Source organism: Andrographis paniculata, unplaced genomic scaffold (assembly GCF_009805555.1).
Source record: "Andrographis paniculata isolate CXL003 unplaced genomic scaffold, ASM980555v1 Contig57END, whole genome shotgun sequence".
NCBI lineage: Eukaryota > Viridiplantae > Streptophyta > Magnoliopsida > Lamiales > Acanthaceae > Andrographis > Andrographis paniculata.
This window is the reverse complement of record NW_026137592.1, coordinates 1,613,288-1,630,125: the sequence shown is the minus strand read 5'-3', so window position 1 is coordinate 1,630,125 and position 16,838 is coordinate 1,613,288. Positions and strand designations below refer to the sequence as shown.

General features: G+C 35.4%; 3 protein-coding genes across 4 annotated transcripts; all 3 read right to left on the bottom strand.

Moving 5' to 3' along the window:
* Positions 1 to 557: 557 nt before the first annotated feature.
* On the bottom strand, positions 558 to 929 carry LOC127257216 (uncharacterized). The gene has a single exon (XM_051283597.1). It carries the CDS (start codon positions 927 to 929, stop codon positions 558 to 560), a length of 372 nt encoding a protein of 123 aa, XP_051139554.1.
* A 1,328-nt stretch (positions 930 to 2,257) lies between these two features.
* Positions 2,258 to 4,539, bottom strand: LOC127257102 (tubulin beta-1 chain). Its single transcript, XM_051283411.1, has 3 exons — positions 4,033 to 4,539; positions 3,263 to 3,532; positions 2,258 to 3,184 (listed from the first exon to the last, which is right to left on the bottom strand). The coding sequence occupies exons 1-3, from the start codon at positions 4,433 to 4,435 to the stop codon at positions 2,499 to 2,501; spliced, it is 1,359 nt and encodes a 452-aa protein (XP_051139368.1). The 5' UTR covers positions 4,436 to 4,539; the 3' UTR covers positions 2,258 to 2,498.
* Positions 4,540 to 4,860: 321 nt separating this feature from the next.
* LOC127257413 (arginine--tRNA ligase, chloroplastic/mitochondrial-like) lies at positions 4,861 to 10,701 on the bottom strand. Of its 2 annotated transcripts, none has more exons than XM_051283818.1 (18): positions 10,489 to 10,701; positions 9,723 to 9,790; positions 9,395 to 9,534; positions 9,167 to 9,242; positions 8,963 to 9,064; positions 8,664 to 8,879; positions 8,291 to 8,368; positions 7,763 to 7,846; positions 7,495 to 7,599; positions 7,009 to 7,187; positions 6,601 to 6,685; positions 6,333 to 6,519; positions 6,157 to 6,226; positions 5,803 to 5,872; positions 5,626 to 5,715; positions 5,453 to 5,521; positions 5,264 to 5,362; positions 4,861 to 5,076 (listed from the first exon to the last, which is right to left on the bottom strand). In XM_051283818.1, the coding sequence occupies exons 1-18, from the start codon at positions 10,583 to 10,585 to the stop codon at positions 4,966 to 4,968; spliced, it is 1,926 nt and encodes a 641-aa protein (XP_051139775.1). In that variant the 5' UTR covers positions 10,586 to 10,701; the 3' UTR covers positions 4,861 to 4,965. The 2 variants fall into 2 exon arrangements, with proteins under 2 accessions (XP_051139775.1, XP_051139776.1); XM_051283819.1 differs by having other exon boundaries at positions 9,723 to 9,794; positions 10,489 to 10,651.
* Between the last annotated feature and the right edge of the window lie 6,137 nt (positions 10,702 to 16,838).

Here is a 16,838-nt window from a genome sequence, read left to right as displayed (position 1 = left end):
TGAAATAATTATCAGATTGAATTATAAAGATTGTGATATAAATCAATCACAGATAAACTATGATTAATTTTTATTTTTTTTCGGTTATCATCGAAAAATATTTTTATTTTTTTTAAAGTAAAAAATCATTCTACTTTTGTACTATTTTTTACTATAAAATGAAAAATTAACAATTATTACTCACTTTTATTAAAATTCGTGTCCGGTCAAATGAGTATATTTGCATGACGGAGGGAGTACTATTCTACGAAATCCCAAGTGACACTCTTGATTTGGGACGAGAAAGTATATATTATAGGTAGTTATATTTTTATATCTTACCATTTTTTAACAATATTTATATGGAGAATTTGATCTGCATAAATATTTGACTGAACACATGAATTTAACTCAGAAACGAAATTAAAATTAGTATTACGATGGTACATACATAACTTAATTAAATTAAAACACACATATGACATATATATATATATATATACATGATGGCATGCACAAAATTATTAAACAAGATTGAATTATATAGATATATAAATTATAAATCAATTAATGATACCCTAAATGGATCTAAACCATCCCGACTGAAACGACGACTGATGATAAGCCAGCACAAGCAGCACCACCACCGCCGCCGCCAGCCCCAACGGCGGCAGGCCTCCGGCGGCATCTAGGCGGCGCCACCTGCTGCAGCTGCCGAGCATCAAAACGGCGACGGCGATCAACGGCAGCAGCAGCAGGAGAGGCAGCCTAAAGGCCATGATTCCCCTCTCCATCCTCCCCTTGAGCTCGGAATAAGTTGCGATGGAGATGAACATTAGGAAGAGCAGGAAGAAGAGCAGCAATGGCGAAGGAGGCAGAGATAGTGAATCTAGGGTTTGGTCCTTCCAGCTCACACCCTCACCCCTCTTTTCTCTCACAAACCAACCCATTAATTAATATGAATTGATGATTCAATTTCTTCAATTCTTATAAATTTGAACTTAAATTCTTTGATTCACTCTGCAATTTCTGATGATCATTTATTGATTGATTGTTATTGAAGAGCTTGGTGATGTTTATTTATTTATTTTGAAGGGATTGATGCTCTCTCTTTTGGGTAGAAATTTAGTTTAAGAAGAAGAGAATATATTCGTCCATTGAAAAATTGATCTACGGCTGCGATCAGCGCCACGTTTCCTTATCAGAAAAATTCGTTATTTATTACTTCATCAGCTAGTGTACTCGACAAGTATTTTAAAAAAATTAAATAAAAATAAAAATTTTTATTTTTTTGGGTGAAAAAGTAAAAAAAAAAAAATTTACTAAAAAACGACAATAAATTTAAATGGCTATTATAAAGAAAAATAAATAAATAAATAAATTTGAATGATAGGAAGAATATTATATTTTAGTTTTTGGAGAATCTGTAGGGAAGTTGGGGTGTTTGTTTGTTATTTATGGGTAGGAATTTTCGTCCGAATAAAACTTTGTTTGTCCGGATATTAAATACATTGTGGTCTATATAAAATCGAATTTCGATAAATGAAAATTAAACGAAATGGTGACTAGCGAGTAGAGATAATAGTTGAAGAGGGTTGCCATTGATTCAGCACAATATTGATAACACATAATTTATACAATTTATATTAATAGTATAATACGAATATAACATGTTATAAACTAACATTATAAAAGAATAATCTATATACCTTATCTGTAATTTAAATTTATTTTTATTCTATTTTTTTTAATAAAAAAAATAAAATCTATTTGTACATATTTTTAGTAGAACTTCTATCAAGTCAAATGAAAGGACATTTGAACGATAATGATAGTAATATATATATTATAATTAATTTCAGTATAAAATATATATCCATATAACATCTATAGATATATTGACAATAAAGTGAAAAAAAGAAAAAAACTCAAAAAGACTCACACCACCCTCTTTTATTTATATGATTTTAGATTTGGTAAGATTTTGAATTATTTAAAACAAAAAAATGTTGATATAGACTCGGTTTACACCACACATTTTCATTTATTTGACACTATTTATTTTTTCAAAAATATCATATTAATATATTTTTTATCTCACAAATCATCAAATCAAAATACTTATTTTTAAATTTTTTCAAATTTTTGCAACCTCTACACCACTACCGCCCTTCTTAACCGGAGCTCCTCTTAAGTAGCTAGAGTATTGTTTTTTCATTATGTTATTAATTTATTTAGTTAATTTATATACTTACATTAAAAAAAAAAAGAATAAATATATAGACAAGAACCATCAGCCAGCTGTCGATATATATATAAATCCAACCACCCCCAACATAAGCATTCCCACAAACCAAAGCCAGAAAACGATAAAGGTCCTTTCCAAAGGAAGAAGAAGAAGAAGAAGAAAAGACGAGAGCCAATACAGAAAACGACGCATAAAGCCAATGGAAAACACCAATTTCAATTTCATATACTTAAAAAAAACAGACCAGTCGAGAGAGATACTCACTCATGTCTTAGGCATCGTATTCCTGCTCCGCGCCTTCTTCGTTCTCGTACTCCTCCTCGTCCTCGTCGGCGGTGGCGTCCTGATATTGCTGATACTCTGCAACCAAATCGTTCATATTACTCTCCGCTTCCGTAAACTCCATCTCATCCATACCTTCTCCCGTGTACCAATGCAAGAACGCCTTTCGCCGGAACATGGCCGTGAACTGCTCGCTCACTCGCCGGAACATTTCCTGGATTGACGTCGAGTTCCCCACGAACGTCGACGCCATTTTCAGCCCTCTAGGAGGGATGTCGCACACGCTCGACTTCACATTGTTCGGGATCCACTCCACAAAGTAGGACGAGTTCTTGTTCTGCACGTTCAGCATTTGCTCGTCCACCTCTTTCGTGCTCATTTTCCCACGGAACATGGCCGAGGCTGTCAGGTAGCGTCCGTGGCGCGGATCTGCGGCGCACATCATGTTCTTGGCGTCCCACATTTGTTGCGTCAGCTCCGGGACTGTGAGAGAGATGTAATGTTGGGATCCGCGGGAGGTGAGAGGGGCGAATCCAACCATGAAGAAATGGAGACGCGGGAATGGGATTAGGTTCACGGCTAGCTTCCGGAGATCGGAGTTCAGCTGGCCGGGGAATCGGAGGCAGCAGGTCACGCCGCTCATTGTCGCGGAAATTAAGTGATTCAAGTCGCCAACTGCAAACATCGTCAACTTTTTAGAACAAAAGAATTTAATGCGACAAAACGAGCACTTATTAATGGGTGAATACTAACAGCTTGGAGTGCTGAGCTTCAGAGTCCTGAAACAGATGTCGTAGAGTGCTTCGTTGTCGAGGACCATGCATTCATCGGCGTTCTCGACCAATTGGTGCACTGAGAGCGTGGCGTTGTAGGGCTCGACAACAGTGTCGGAGACCTTTGGGGAAGGGAAAACGGAGAAGGTAAGCATCATTCTGTCGGGATATTCCTCTCTGATCTTTGAGATCAAGAGGGTACCCATGCCGGAACCAGTGCCTCCTCCCAGAGAGTGGCATACTTGAAATCCTATCATACCAATTTAGTTTAACAATCAGCACTTCAGACCACTATATTTGTGCTCAAATCATAGATCCTATGCATCTCCAAACTGACATACAGAAGAATCACTAACATTAAGACTGGTAGAAAGATTTAAGGCATATGAAAAGGTTAAGTAGTAGAGGATCAGATCTCATGCTGTAATTGATATCTTCGGAAAACAGTAAAAGATTTCAAGCAAAATAACATCATCAAGCTAAATCAACACCAAATGTTTCTCAATCTAGAGCGCGAAGTAAATCAAAAGTCACAGCAGGACAAACTAGCCAAAATCAATAACAATAACCTGCAATGAGAATCAGAATCAACTCTCAAATATCCACACGCCGAAAAGGAAAACATATGCAAGCAAAGCACGGGTAGATCAAAACAACACACTGGAATTCTACTTCAAAATTCAGATCCAAATCTAAACAAAACGAAAAACAGTGTTCATATTCCAAAAAAAATATCATATAAAGAAATACCTTGTAAGCAATCGCAGTTTTCAGCTTCCTTTCTCACAACATCGAGCACCGCATCAATCAACTCCGCACCCTCTGTATAATGCCCCTTCGCCCAATTGTTCCCCGCGCCTGACTGCCCGAAAACAAAATTGTCTGGGCGGAAGATCTGCCCGTACGGACCGGATCTGATAGCATCCATAGTCCCCGGCTCCAGATCCATGAGCACAGCGCGTGGCACGTACCTTCCGCCGGATGCCTCATTGAAATACACATTGATTCGCTCCAGCTGCGTGTCGGCGGATGCCTCATCGCCATTAAACCTACCAGTCGGATCCACGCCATGCTCATCGCAGATCACCTCCCAGAATTTCGATCCGATTTGGTTGCCGCACTGGCCTCCCTGAACGTGCAAGATTTCTCTCATGGTCACTGCACAGTTTCCCTCCCTCTCTCAGTCAAGAAAAAGAAAAAACGTGAGGGACCGAGGAATCACTCTGGGAAGGCCAAGTGAGAGACAAAAAATGGAGGGAGGAAGGGATATTTGAAGAGGCCCGTGAGCTTTTCCTGCAGTGACTCTCGTACGATGCGGTTCAATTATAACTATAGTCGTTACACCGACATATTGACACACGGTGAAACTGTAGAGAACCGTAGGGAGATAACAGAACAGAGCAAAACCGAGTCGGCATTTTATATTAATTTATTAACCAAGTGGGTGAGGTATATTTCAAATTGCCGTCCGGCGGGACCCACGCCTTCCAAATGCAATGCACCAATAGGAACTTGACAGCTGGATGTGGATCTCACAAATAAATTCAATATTCCTTCTATATATTTTTGCACGACAGATTGGCAAATAAATATACTGAAGAAGAAAGTTCAATTGGTTCAAAATGGTGATTAAAAATGGAAACACGTATAATGTTAATACATTTAAATTACGAGGGGTGGGATTTAAATTTTGTAAACGGGAGTGATTCCAAGCAAATGGAAGCACATGCGCATGACACGTGCTGTAGCCTCGCAGAGTAGCAGCCGGCTTGTCTCTTCTGCTGATCCCACAACCTGCAAGTAAATAAATAAATATAAATATCAATAATGAAGATGATAAAATAAGTAATTCCACATCATGGCATGTTTTGTGCATGGCAGTGGTGCTTAGTTGTTCAAGATTCAGACAATAATGGCTCCGTTATATCACATGTAAATATATATATATATATGCATAACAGATTCATTTATTCATTCATACCTGGCAGTTGGTGTAGAATCTTGTGAAATCTTCGGATAAATTGTACAAATATTCACACACCACATTGGGTAACAGATTGTTGCAGGCCTCTTCAACTTTCTGAAAGAGGAGAGAGAGAGACACACACACACAGTAAGTATATATTTTGATGCCAGGGAGAAGAGGATCCTAAGATCAAGTTGAGAGTACCTCAGCAAACTGGAGCAGATGAAGTCCTAATACACGTTCGTCGGGATGAGCTAGGTCTAGAGTTCCCGTCTGCGAGCATAAATAAGATCGTGTGAAAATAGGCAAACATTACACGGATGGCAATGGCGCAATAACTACGCAATGCTGCTTGCCCGGGAAAGAGGGCTGATTACCTTTATCAATTCATCTATGTCTTTACCCGATTTCCGGATAATAGAGCAGATCCGAGCATGTGCATATAACAAATAGACAGCAGTATTTCCCTGATTCAAATAAAGAACAAATTAATATGTGGGATTCATTTTCTTCGTCAATGTGATTCATGTTTCTAGGGAATGCACGGCGCGCACCTTGTCGTTGAGCATTTGGTCAAAACTAAAGGTGTAGTTGGTAGTCCTGTTATTCTTGAGATCGGCGTATCTGTGTAATACAAACATGTGAAAAAAGGTAAATGAAATACATTGATCAGAAATCCAATAACAAGAAAATCAAATGGGAAGATTAGTGTAGCCTGCCTGTCAAACCGAACAAAATAGCACATGCAAATGCATCAAGGTTTTGGAGTATTAGTCAAAAATAAAACCAAATAAAGCATCCCGCAGATATGGCAGATCTAATATGCATTAAACTAATATGCAGAACGAAATGAAAGCTATCATTCATATACATAATATATGTTTTATGGCATGAAGAAGATTACTCACTTAACAGCACCATATCCAACTGCTTCAGCAGTTTTATCAAGCTCCTCTTCACTCCACTCCTTATCTTTGCCTGAGATATAATTGAAGAACTCAGCTTTTTCGAATTTCAGAGCACAAAGTAGTTTACGCAATATATTTAAAGACTTTAAAATAATTATAAAAGAAGAAAATTATACCTCTTTCGATTAGAGCAGCTTTGCATCTATTTTTGGCTTCATCAAGTAAATCAACCAATTTGACAGTTTCAGTACTGCGAGTACGGAACCGCTTCCCGTCCTCCCCCAGGACAAGCCCAAAACCTACATGGCTAGCTTTAGGATACTTATTATCCTCTGCTGGAAGCCAACCTGCTAATTTGGCAGCCTGAAAGAATATTGCAGATAGGCTTTTAGCCACACATATCAACATATATAGGCATGCAATACATCAGGACTCCATACTTACAGTAAATAACATTTCGAAGTGCTCACGCTGACCAACATCAGTTACATATATAATCCACTCAGCCTTTTCCTCATTTAGTCGGTACCTGTAAATTGCACCCCATGTGTCTTGAAGTAAAAGCGCTTTAAATCATTCATGCAACAAAGAGCTTATAAACTATATGTACAGGTTCTGATATCACAAAATGATTGTTGCAATGCATCAGACCGAGCAACTAAGGTGATGATTATAAATATTGATGCCAACCCTATTAGAAACATGTGAAGACATTTAGATCAAAGTTCATTCAGCCGATGATCTGAGACAATAACAAAAGGCGTGGCATGCATATTATGATAGAATAAGATTGGAATGGAGAAAGCTTCCACACACAAACATCAGTCAGTAAAGTAATGGAAACAGACTCACCATAAAGCAGAAAGATCAGTCGAGGCATAGTTGTATCCACCATCCCTCTTGACAACAATAAATGGTATATTTTTCCCTTCAATAACAATAACACGAGCACCTTCACTTTCTTGAATTAATTTTTTTTCATCCAATAGCTTAAGAGTCCCAGGTATATAAGGATTGTAGAAGCTTTCCCCCTGCAGATGAGAAAATAAAAATAAAAATGCATATTTAGCAGAAATTGAAAACACGTGCAAACAAAATAACATTATAGACATATCCTATAAATTGTAAGGGCCTCATCCCTGGTGAAGAGTGAAAATTGATTAAAGCAATGGATATTACAAGGCAGCTGAGAAAACAAACTAAGTATTGCCTGAATCACCAGAAATACAATGTAAAATTGGCACATTAAACCTCTAGGGATCACATGATGCAGAAAATATCTTCCAAAAGCTTCAAATGGGAAGCACTAGCAAACCTAAAGCAAAGTTCCTTTAATACCTTTTCCTCTAAATGAACCCCAAGTCGTTCATAAACCCTTTCAAAGCCTCTTCGACTAATTTCACAAATTTGAGCCCATGCATTTCGATATCTCTCATCTCCAGCCTGCAATAAAGATAAAACATGTACAGAGAGTATAAACAGAAAGCTGCAGTTGAACACAACTAGAAACTGAGATCATTATTTCTTGCTGAGTATTGCGCAGCAGAACAACAAAAAATAGGCAAGAAATTACCCAAAATAATCCTTAAGCAACCCAGACAATTACCTGAAGACTTACTACAGCCCGTTGAGCCCTCTCCTTGAAAGGAGGGTCACTATCAAATCTCTGCTTTGAGGCCTTGTAAAACGTCTGAAAAGGCAGGAAAGTCAGAAATAGGAGCAAATGAAATAGTAAAAAGACAAAAATAAAAAGCCCAAAGATTCATTGACTATAATGTGGTGTGAATTCACCTCTAACATGCCAAAGATGAAGATCTAATTATGTTGGTGACTAGATAGTGTTCTAGAGAGGGAAATGCAATGAATCAGATTACTTTGGCTTTGATAATACATAATGCAGTAAAAAACAAAATGCTTCTCTTTACATTCAGAAGTTCCCTGACGAAGTACTAGCAAAAATGAAGTGTATTATGTGATTCCACATGACAATTCACTCAGTTAATGAACTACAATAAATCACTACATCAGTATTTGATCAACATACAGAAATTACATGCACTACTATGCCATTGTCTAAGGGATAGTGTAAATCCACAAGGTAAGGACAGACGAGTACTTAATTATTTCACCTCACCTCCAGGTCTCCAATGGCTTGATCACTAACTTCCCCATGTGGAAATGCATCAAATAGGTGTTCTATAAGCATACCAAACTGGAAAGAATTAAGCCAACATCAGAAAACATGATATACTTGCAATGAACATTACTCATTTCCAGGAAATTGCACTCCAATATTGAAAAATTGCTTTGTATCAGCATCAAGGAAAAATAAAAATTAAATATTGCAGTTTTCTAGGAGGAAAATGATAAAAACACAAATTCAGAACAAAGGGACTGTGAGAAAAGCTAATAGATTCACAACAACATACATGCAGCAGTACGGGAACATATTAATGACCAAAAAGGAAGGATGTAACCATTTGTGGCTGGCAACATGAAGATAATACCTGTGTCCCCCAGTCTCCAACATGGTTTCTTCGAAGAACCTCCACATTTGAGTATTCCAACATCCTGGCCAGAGTATCTCCGATTATTGTTGATCTTAAATGACCAACATGCATTTCTTTCGCTATATTTGGTGATGAAAAATCAACTATGGCCCTTTTAACAGGTAGCCTAGGAGACCATGTTTCAATCCCATCGGTTAGCATTTTTTGAATGCTCTGCACCATTTAAGTAATAAAATCATAAGAGTTTCACAGGAGATTAGTATATTTCACTTTAAAATTGGCAATGCAGTAATTACTTCAGCAATCCATTGGCGAGATAACACAACATTTACAAAGCCAGCTCCAGCAATTGAGCAGGAATCTATCATCTCTGATGCAGGAAGGTTCTTCATAATGGCCTATGAAGGAAACACAAGTAATGAAGTAAACATACAATTCATGCCAGCACTATACATGTAATTACTTGAGAATTAAAAGAAAGGCTTTATACTTGTCAACACCTGTCCTATTGGTTGAGGACCTCTGAACTGGGTACCCTTTCCCTTAATTTTCGACCACAGAGACATGGCATTATTGCTGTATCAAGAAGAAAAAAAATTCCAAAATGTGCAATCACAAATAAGGTCCACATGATTGGCTTCTCCACCAGTCTAGAGACACACTGTGTGTTTTTTCAATACGTGAAAAAGGAAAAGAATTTGATGAATGAGAGAAAGAATGAGTAATACCATTGATAGTCACCAAATTTAGCATTTTGGCATGGAGCAATAAGAGGATCCACATCCAACTCCTCAGGAACTGTAACTCTCAAGGATTCTTCAAACAACTTTGCAAGTTGTTGTCTAACACTTCCAACGATGTTTTCATCCTGTTTCACGATATCAAACCAGGTTTATGACAGGCATACGAGTCAAAGGCTAAATTGGCTTTCATTGGTCTAGTAAATGCATACAAATATGAATATTTTTAACATGATCATAATTCTCTTTGATTGTATGACTGCATTTAGTGTTTTACTAAACAAATGAAACATCGATGCAATGTTTGAGAACTTACCGTAGCCATACTCCTCAAGGACGATTCTTTAGCTCTAAGGAGAGGACTGCAGGAATTCCTAAGAGTACCTGTCTAGTTTCATGACAACAAAAAACATTATGGAAATTACAAACATTGGCATACCAAAAAATTTAAGCAGCGGCTACAGAAACCTCAGTGATGCCCACGCGTTTTTTTTTTCTAGTAGTTGGAGCACTAGCCCTCATACAAGCAAGTTTACTGTATTACTAGTTAGAATTTTGAAATGAAAAATCTCTAGAGGGTAGAAACTAGTAAAAAAGCGCCTCAATTGCACAGATTATCATAATGGAAAAATAGGAAACAAAATCAAGTTATAAAGATACCATGTCTTGATATATATATAGCACTACTTTATATATTGAAATTATTCTAAAATCTATATTACGAAAGCTCTTCAACACTTATATTCACAGTAATCAGATGAAAACCTCTGCCAATAGATAGAACTGGAGTCGCAAATGGTGCACCTCTGCTAAATGCCAATATGCTAACATGATCATGAACATTTTTTCATGAAAGTTCTATCTACAGTTCTACACGGCGCATGCCCTAGCATTTCCTGTTTCAAATTTACTGAAATCTAAAATCCACCATTCACACGCTCAGAATCAGAAGTATATATAAGTTCCGGCACTCCTATTCCACTTTTAACATTTCTAAAATGAAAACTCCATGACTAAATATCACCACTCGGAAACAAACAAACGTGTAGTAACGTTTCGCAGGCAACAAAATACAGACTCACCGTTGGCACCAAAGTGAGACTGGAGGAAAGAAAGGCGACGAAGCTGCGGAGCGAACACCGGCGGAAGCAATAGGCTGCTAAACTGCGAGGAACTCATGGAGGCGCAATTGCTGTTACTATAAATTGTTTTTGAGAACTCGATTTCAATTGGTGCGGCGGACCGACGACTACGGTGGAAGCGGGCCAGCCCGGCCCGAACACCAATCTAGGGTTTAAGTGGATGTCATGTCAATGGTCGGATATGACTTCAGGAGTTGAGGATCCGGGTTTTTTTGATCCGATTATCCGGATCCTATCTTATCCGATAAAATCTAAGACCCGATGTGTGTTGGTTTGCTGTTTAAATTTTAAATAATTATATAATATAATATACAAAACATAAATATAAATTTGATTTATTATTTTTAAAAAAATTATGAATAATAAAAAATGTTTTTGTTTGTGGGTTTGTAATTTTGGATTTGAATTTTTTAATAGTAAAAAATTAAATTTAAACATTTTTTTATATGATATAAATATATATTTTAAATATATAATAAATTTGTAGTATAATATATATATATAAAAAGAAAATTAATTATTTGATGCTATGTCTTTTGGAAAAAAAAAAGATCTAAACAATAAAAATAGGTGATAAAATTCACAAAAGAACGCCACCTTCAAATTTATTTATTTAATATTTTGATTTGAATTTTTTTTATATGAATCCGTGGGTCTTTTTCTTTAAATTTTGCTGTAAATGAACATCTTGTTTCAAAGATTTTTTTAGATTGTGTTCGTTTTGGTATTGGATTGTAAATACATTATTCATTCTAATTTTTTCTCCCAAAAAATATCAAATCAAATACCTATTTTTTATTTTTTATATTATATTAAAAATCAATTTTGCATTCACATTATACAACTTTTCAAATTCAAACTTTTACTATTCAAATCCCAACTTAAATTTTAAACCCCCAAACAAACACACACTTATTGTATTTGAAAATTTGAATGTTAATTTAAATAATGATTTGAGTGATATTTTATAAAGATAAATAGTATATATTTTTTCTCTATCATTTAATTTTAGTCTTAATTTTTTTTATAAAAATTATCATAAAAATGTTAATTTTTTTATTTTTTGATAAAATATATTATACATTTTTACTATAAAAATAATAAAAGTACACAATCTTATTAAAACTTGTATAAAAAAAAAAATACTTTTGATGATAAAAAAAAACAATAAAATTGTAGTCCCAATAATTGACTGTGATATTTTACAATATACATATATTTGATATTATAATTTTTTAAAAAACATTTTGGTTTATTTATTTAGTATCTTAATTTGAATTTTTTTTTCTTTTTATGTAGAGTAATATAAAAAATAATACTGCCAAACAAATCCTTAGTATTGACTATTGAGTAATATAATAGTATAAGTTAAATATATATATATATATATATTTATGCAAGTAGAACTTTTTTAATATATAAATTTTTTTAATATATTTATTTTAGTCCGAGCAAGTACAATACTTACACAAATAAAAGCCTTGCAATAAATGAACATACAATATTTTCAAGCTTACCTTAAAAAACTTACTAATAGTTTATTCAAAATATTCCTTAAATAATGTTACAAAAAAACAAGTATAGGAATATATTCATTAAAATTCGTGTTCAATTCAAAAAATTAATATAAAAATGGTAGATAGATGAAGTAATATTTAGATGCAAAAAAATAAATTCTACAATTAGAAACACTAGCTATGGATGTTTAATTGGCACGCCAGTTGTTCATTGTTTGATCAAGAAGGGCTTGAGAGATTCGAGCATTGGCCCATTTTTTCCATGTATGACGGTTTCTTGCCATCAAACCCTATATAAAACATGTAAATAAGATTTTAGATATATATGAATTTGAATACAATAATTATATAAGTATAACTTAAAATATAATAATTAGGTAATACTTACGTTAACTTCTACGGAGTGTGAATATTTGAGAGATTCTAAAATTGTTGGAATGTCGTTCGTCAATACTTTAATCTGAAAATTTCAATAAATAAATTAATGAGTAATTATATTCTAAAATTATAAGTGAACATATTTGTATGAAATAAATAAGGGTGTGTTGGTTTTGTGTGTTTTTCCAACATATTTTCTCAAAAAAAAAAAAATCATATATTACACCATATTTATTATTTTTATATTATCTACACAATTCCATAACTTACATAAAAAAAAAATACTTCAAACTATTTAACAAAACAAACACACCCAAAAAAATTAAAAATACATGATATATATTGTATATGTACTTACGTGATTGAAAGTTGATATCAGTTCGATTGATATCCAACCATTTTTATCCATCTTTGATCTCAAATAAATGTCTTTAGCCATATTGTCATCACTAAAAAATAATTTAAAATTATCAAAATAATAATAATAATAATAATAATAATAATAATAATAATAATAATAATAATTGATAATACAACTTACGAGAAATAATATTCGATTTGCTTTATTATTTTTTCCATCAAAGACTTCTCAACAATGACTATTGGCGGAGGTTGATGAACAGTTGGATGGACTTGATATGGAACCATTGTTTGTTGAGCAAAGTAATAATCTGAAAATATATTAATGCAAAAGTAAATATATATATAATATAATATAATTTGAAAAAAAAAAATTAAATATTTTGGATATACTTGGCATAAAAGGCGCTCTATAATTTATTATAGGCGGCTGTTGCATCGGCATCCATGGAAGAAATGGCATCATTGGCGTCCATGGAAGAAACGGCATCGTCGGCATCGATTGAAGAAACGGTATCGTCCTCAAATTTACATTATTATAATACGACGGACACCCATAGACCACTGGATTACTCCCCATATTGGCATTCATAGGTTGTTGGGGGACAGTTAATGCTGTTTGGACAGTAGATTTGATCATGGTTGGAGGAGCCATTGATGTTCTACGCAATTAAGATATGAAAGATAAATGTAAATTTTGGTTTAGATTTAGTATTAAAATAAGGTATGATGGGATATTTTGTGAGATGAAAAAATAGCAGGTAAAAAGCTGGGGTTCAAGATTAAAGAAACAAACCTTTGATAAGGCTTCTGGAAGAGTGCGTCGTGAAAATGAGTCGCTATCAAAGCTGGGAGGGAAAAGAAGACTGAAGATTATTTACGAGAGATTGAATTATGACAGAATGAAAGTGATATATTGGGGTATTTATAGGTTAGGGATTAATTTATAGTCATAAGATTGGGATCATTTTTATATTTTCAAATTGGAATAATCATAATTTAATAATATCAAATCTAAATCCAAACTAAAATCAACATCAAAATACATATCAAATACTACATCAAGAAACAGATATTGAGGCGAGACAGATATCTGAAAATCAATGATTCCTCCGATCCAGTCGATTCAGCCAAAAAAGCAGACCGATCGATCCGCGCCACTCCGGCTCCAGAAACAGTCGGGTCATCTCCCAGCGGCTTCCTTTGGCAGCTCCGATCCTCCTCCTGCTTTGGAACTGATCAACCGCGTCTATCTTCTTCTCCGGGGAACAACTCTGGATTTCGACTCAATCGATTCTTCTCCACGCGACCAACTTCAGGACTCCAACAATTCTCACAAAGAAACTCATCTAACAAACTCTCTAAACTAATTAATCTCACTCAGTTAAGTGAAATAACTTACGCCTAACTACCTTACAGTTATAACCACTCTAACAGATAAAATGGACTAATTGGGTTGGGCCGGTTGGCTCTGCCACAATGGTCGTTAGGAAGAACGAGAGGATTTCGAAGGGGAAGAAAGGAGGAAAGAAGAAGGTGGGCGATCCGGATTGGTACGATGTACAAGCGCCATCGATTTTTAGCACAAGAACGTAGAGGATTTCGAAGGGGAAGAAAAGAGGAAAGAAGAAGGTACTCGATCCGAAACTGAAAATAACACATATCAAAAAGCTAAAACATACAGACATATTCTGGAACTGAATACAGAGCCAAGCAGAGCCTTAAATTGAAAAGGGCACTTCTTGTTTTGGTATATTCTCAACCGGGAGATATTCAATTTCATCTTGTGAAGAAATCGATCAGCGGCGGCTCGCAGTGCTTCCGGTGGCGTCGACAGCACCAGCAGCAGAAGGCTTCCTCCGGTGACGGTTCGCTTCAGACAGCAGTCATCTTCTCCCGCAGCCTCCGACGAACAGCAACAGATTGACATCGTCCTGCCGGCTATGGTAAACTTCCGATGCCCAGCGATTTTAATCAACGACCAACTGCGGCATTCTCCCTTGGACAGGTTTCGATTCCTTGATCTACCTCAGTATAGCCCCACGTTATCTTTTCCGGTAACTCCGCCGAACAGCTCCCCGACGAACCACTCAGGTATGAATTTGTTTGGCTGCCGTTTGAAATTGATTTGAAATGTAGTATTAGATTTGAGTTTTTGTTTAATAATATTTTGATATATATTTTGTAATGAAAAATAATATATATCACCTCAGAAAAATATTGATATAGCTATAAAATTTTGTTATACTTAAAAACTGTCACATAATTTGTCACAAAAATATAATAATAAAAATATATATATATATATTTATCCATTGTTATGAATATTTCTTATCAATAATATTGAAGCAAGTTAGCTACATGTTATGTTTTTTATGACAAATTTTTTGTTACATTTCTTCAAAAATATATAAACAAATAAAAAAATTCATATCAAATATTGTGGCAGAATATTATATAATAAATTATCTTAACCGAAAATTAAAAATATAATAATTTTTACTATAAATATAAATTCAATTTATCGCTACTTTCTTAAATATAAGTGTGAAGAACTGCTCCATTTAACAATCATTTGAACTTCGAATCCCTTCTTAACAGGAGTAGATACCATAATTTCCAACAAGAGAAAATATAGACTTGAAGATCATTTCATTAAACTTCTTCACAACTTCATCTCATCTGTCGTGATTGAAACAAGCAGTTGAATCAGCCGTGCACTTTTATTCATTGTCTTCCCTCTCCTGTAGCCGTAAATTGGCCTTAAAAAAGGAATTGAAGATTATGTACACTAGAGAAGAGAATCAACGATCTCGATTAAAAATTGATTTTTTCTTTTTTGTAAACAATAAGAGAACAATATGGAAAAGATAATTAAGCTGCTAGTCTATATGTAGCGGAGCCATAAAATTTTATTTGCATGGCCCGAACATTTTTTAATCTTAATAGATGGATGGTCCAAGCTAGCTTCCTTATAAGTAATTAGCCAAATCTAGCAAGCATACAATAAGATTCCCTTTAATTTTGTACACTTAATTCTCGTTTAAAATCACTTCAAGTCTTCAATTCCCACGTACGGCTCCCAATTGAAATATATTGACTTATCTTAACTCGAGATCTAGGACTCTAATACCATGCCATGTTCCCTCAGGACTCGAAACTTGCATATGCCTATGCCGAAATGGAGACAGTAGGACTCAAAGTCGAAACCTAGGGCTCTAATACTATGTTATTAAGAGATTCGAGATTCCAACATAACGTTAATCGGTGATAAGTGGAGGGTGTTTCACCCAACAAAGTTCCCACATCATATCCAATGTACAACATATTCAACACGTTCGAAGTCTAATTCAACGAGTCCTCGATGATATTGAAAGTTAGTCACTCTTTACCCCGGCCTATAAAATACGGCCCAAATTCTTTAAACCGAAATCCTTTACTCGTAAACCAAAACCAAGCCCACACCATTAGCCCATTTAGTTAGTTTGTTACTGGGCGGTTATTTTAGAGATTAAATTAGTTTTTTTGGATTTAATTTGGTGAGTGAGAATGGGATTGTTTAGTGGAGAGAAAATCCAATAGAGAGGGAAGAGAGGAAAAGAGAGAGACCGAAAGCATGCTGGTAAGTTTCGGTGAGAAATCAAAACTCTTCTTGATGGCCAAATTTCGGTGAATGTGCTAAGAGTGATATGCCGACCTTTGACTTTAAGGCGTGCATATCATGGGCTATTCAATACCATGAGCTGAGCCAAAAATTAATATTCCTCTCGCCGGAGAAAGATTGAAGCCGTTCGGAGTCGATCGGAGTGAAGCGCCGCTGTTCGAGTTTTTCGCAGAGTTCCAGCTGCCGCTGCTCGAGCGTGTCGGAGAGTTCCAGCCGCCACTGTCCATACGGAGTTTGTCCGTCGCTGATCGACCTTGCCTGGAGCTGTTTGGTGTCGGAAAATCGCTGCTCAGCCAAGCTGGCGCCGGAGAAGAGAGCCATCGACAAGCTGTTGTTCGTCGCCGGTCAAGCCGCTGATTTGATTTCAATTG

Bases quoted from the DNA above. Each gene is read 5' to 3' on its own strand.
- LOC127257216 (XM_051283597.1), bottom strand. From the start codon at position 929: ATGGGTTGGTTTGTGAGAGAAAAGAGGGGTGAGGGTGTGAGCTGGAAG.
- LOC127257102 (XM_051283411.1), bottom strand. From the start codon at position 4,435: ATGAGAGAAATCTTGCACGTTCAGGGAGGCCAGTGCGGCAACCAAATC. The intron at 3,533-4,032 runs GTATTTCTTTAT...TTGGTATGATAG, and splicing joins AAACTGCGATTGCTTACAAG to GATTTCAAGTATGCCACTCT. The intron at 3,185-3,262 runs GTTAGTATTCAC...CGATGTTTGCAG, and splicing joins GAAGCTCAGCACTCCAAGCT to TTGGCGACTTGAATCACTTA.
- LOC127257413 (XM_051283818.1), bottom strand. From the start codon at position 10,585: ATGAGTTCCTCGCAGTTTAGCAGCCTATTGCTTCCGCCGGTGTTCGCT. The intron at 6,686-7,008 runs GTGAGTCTGTTT...TGCAATTTACAG, and splicing joins ACTGATCTTTCTGCTTTATG to GTACCGACTAAATGAGGAAA. The intron at 5,522-5,625 runs GTAATCAGCCCT...TTATGCTCGCAG, and splicing joins ACATAGATGAATTGATAAAG to ACGGGAACTCTAGACCTAGC.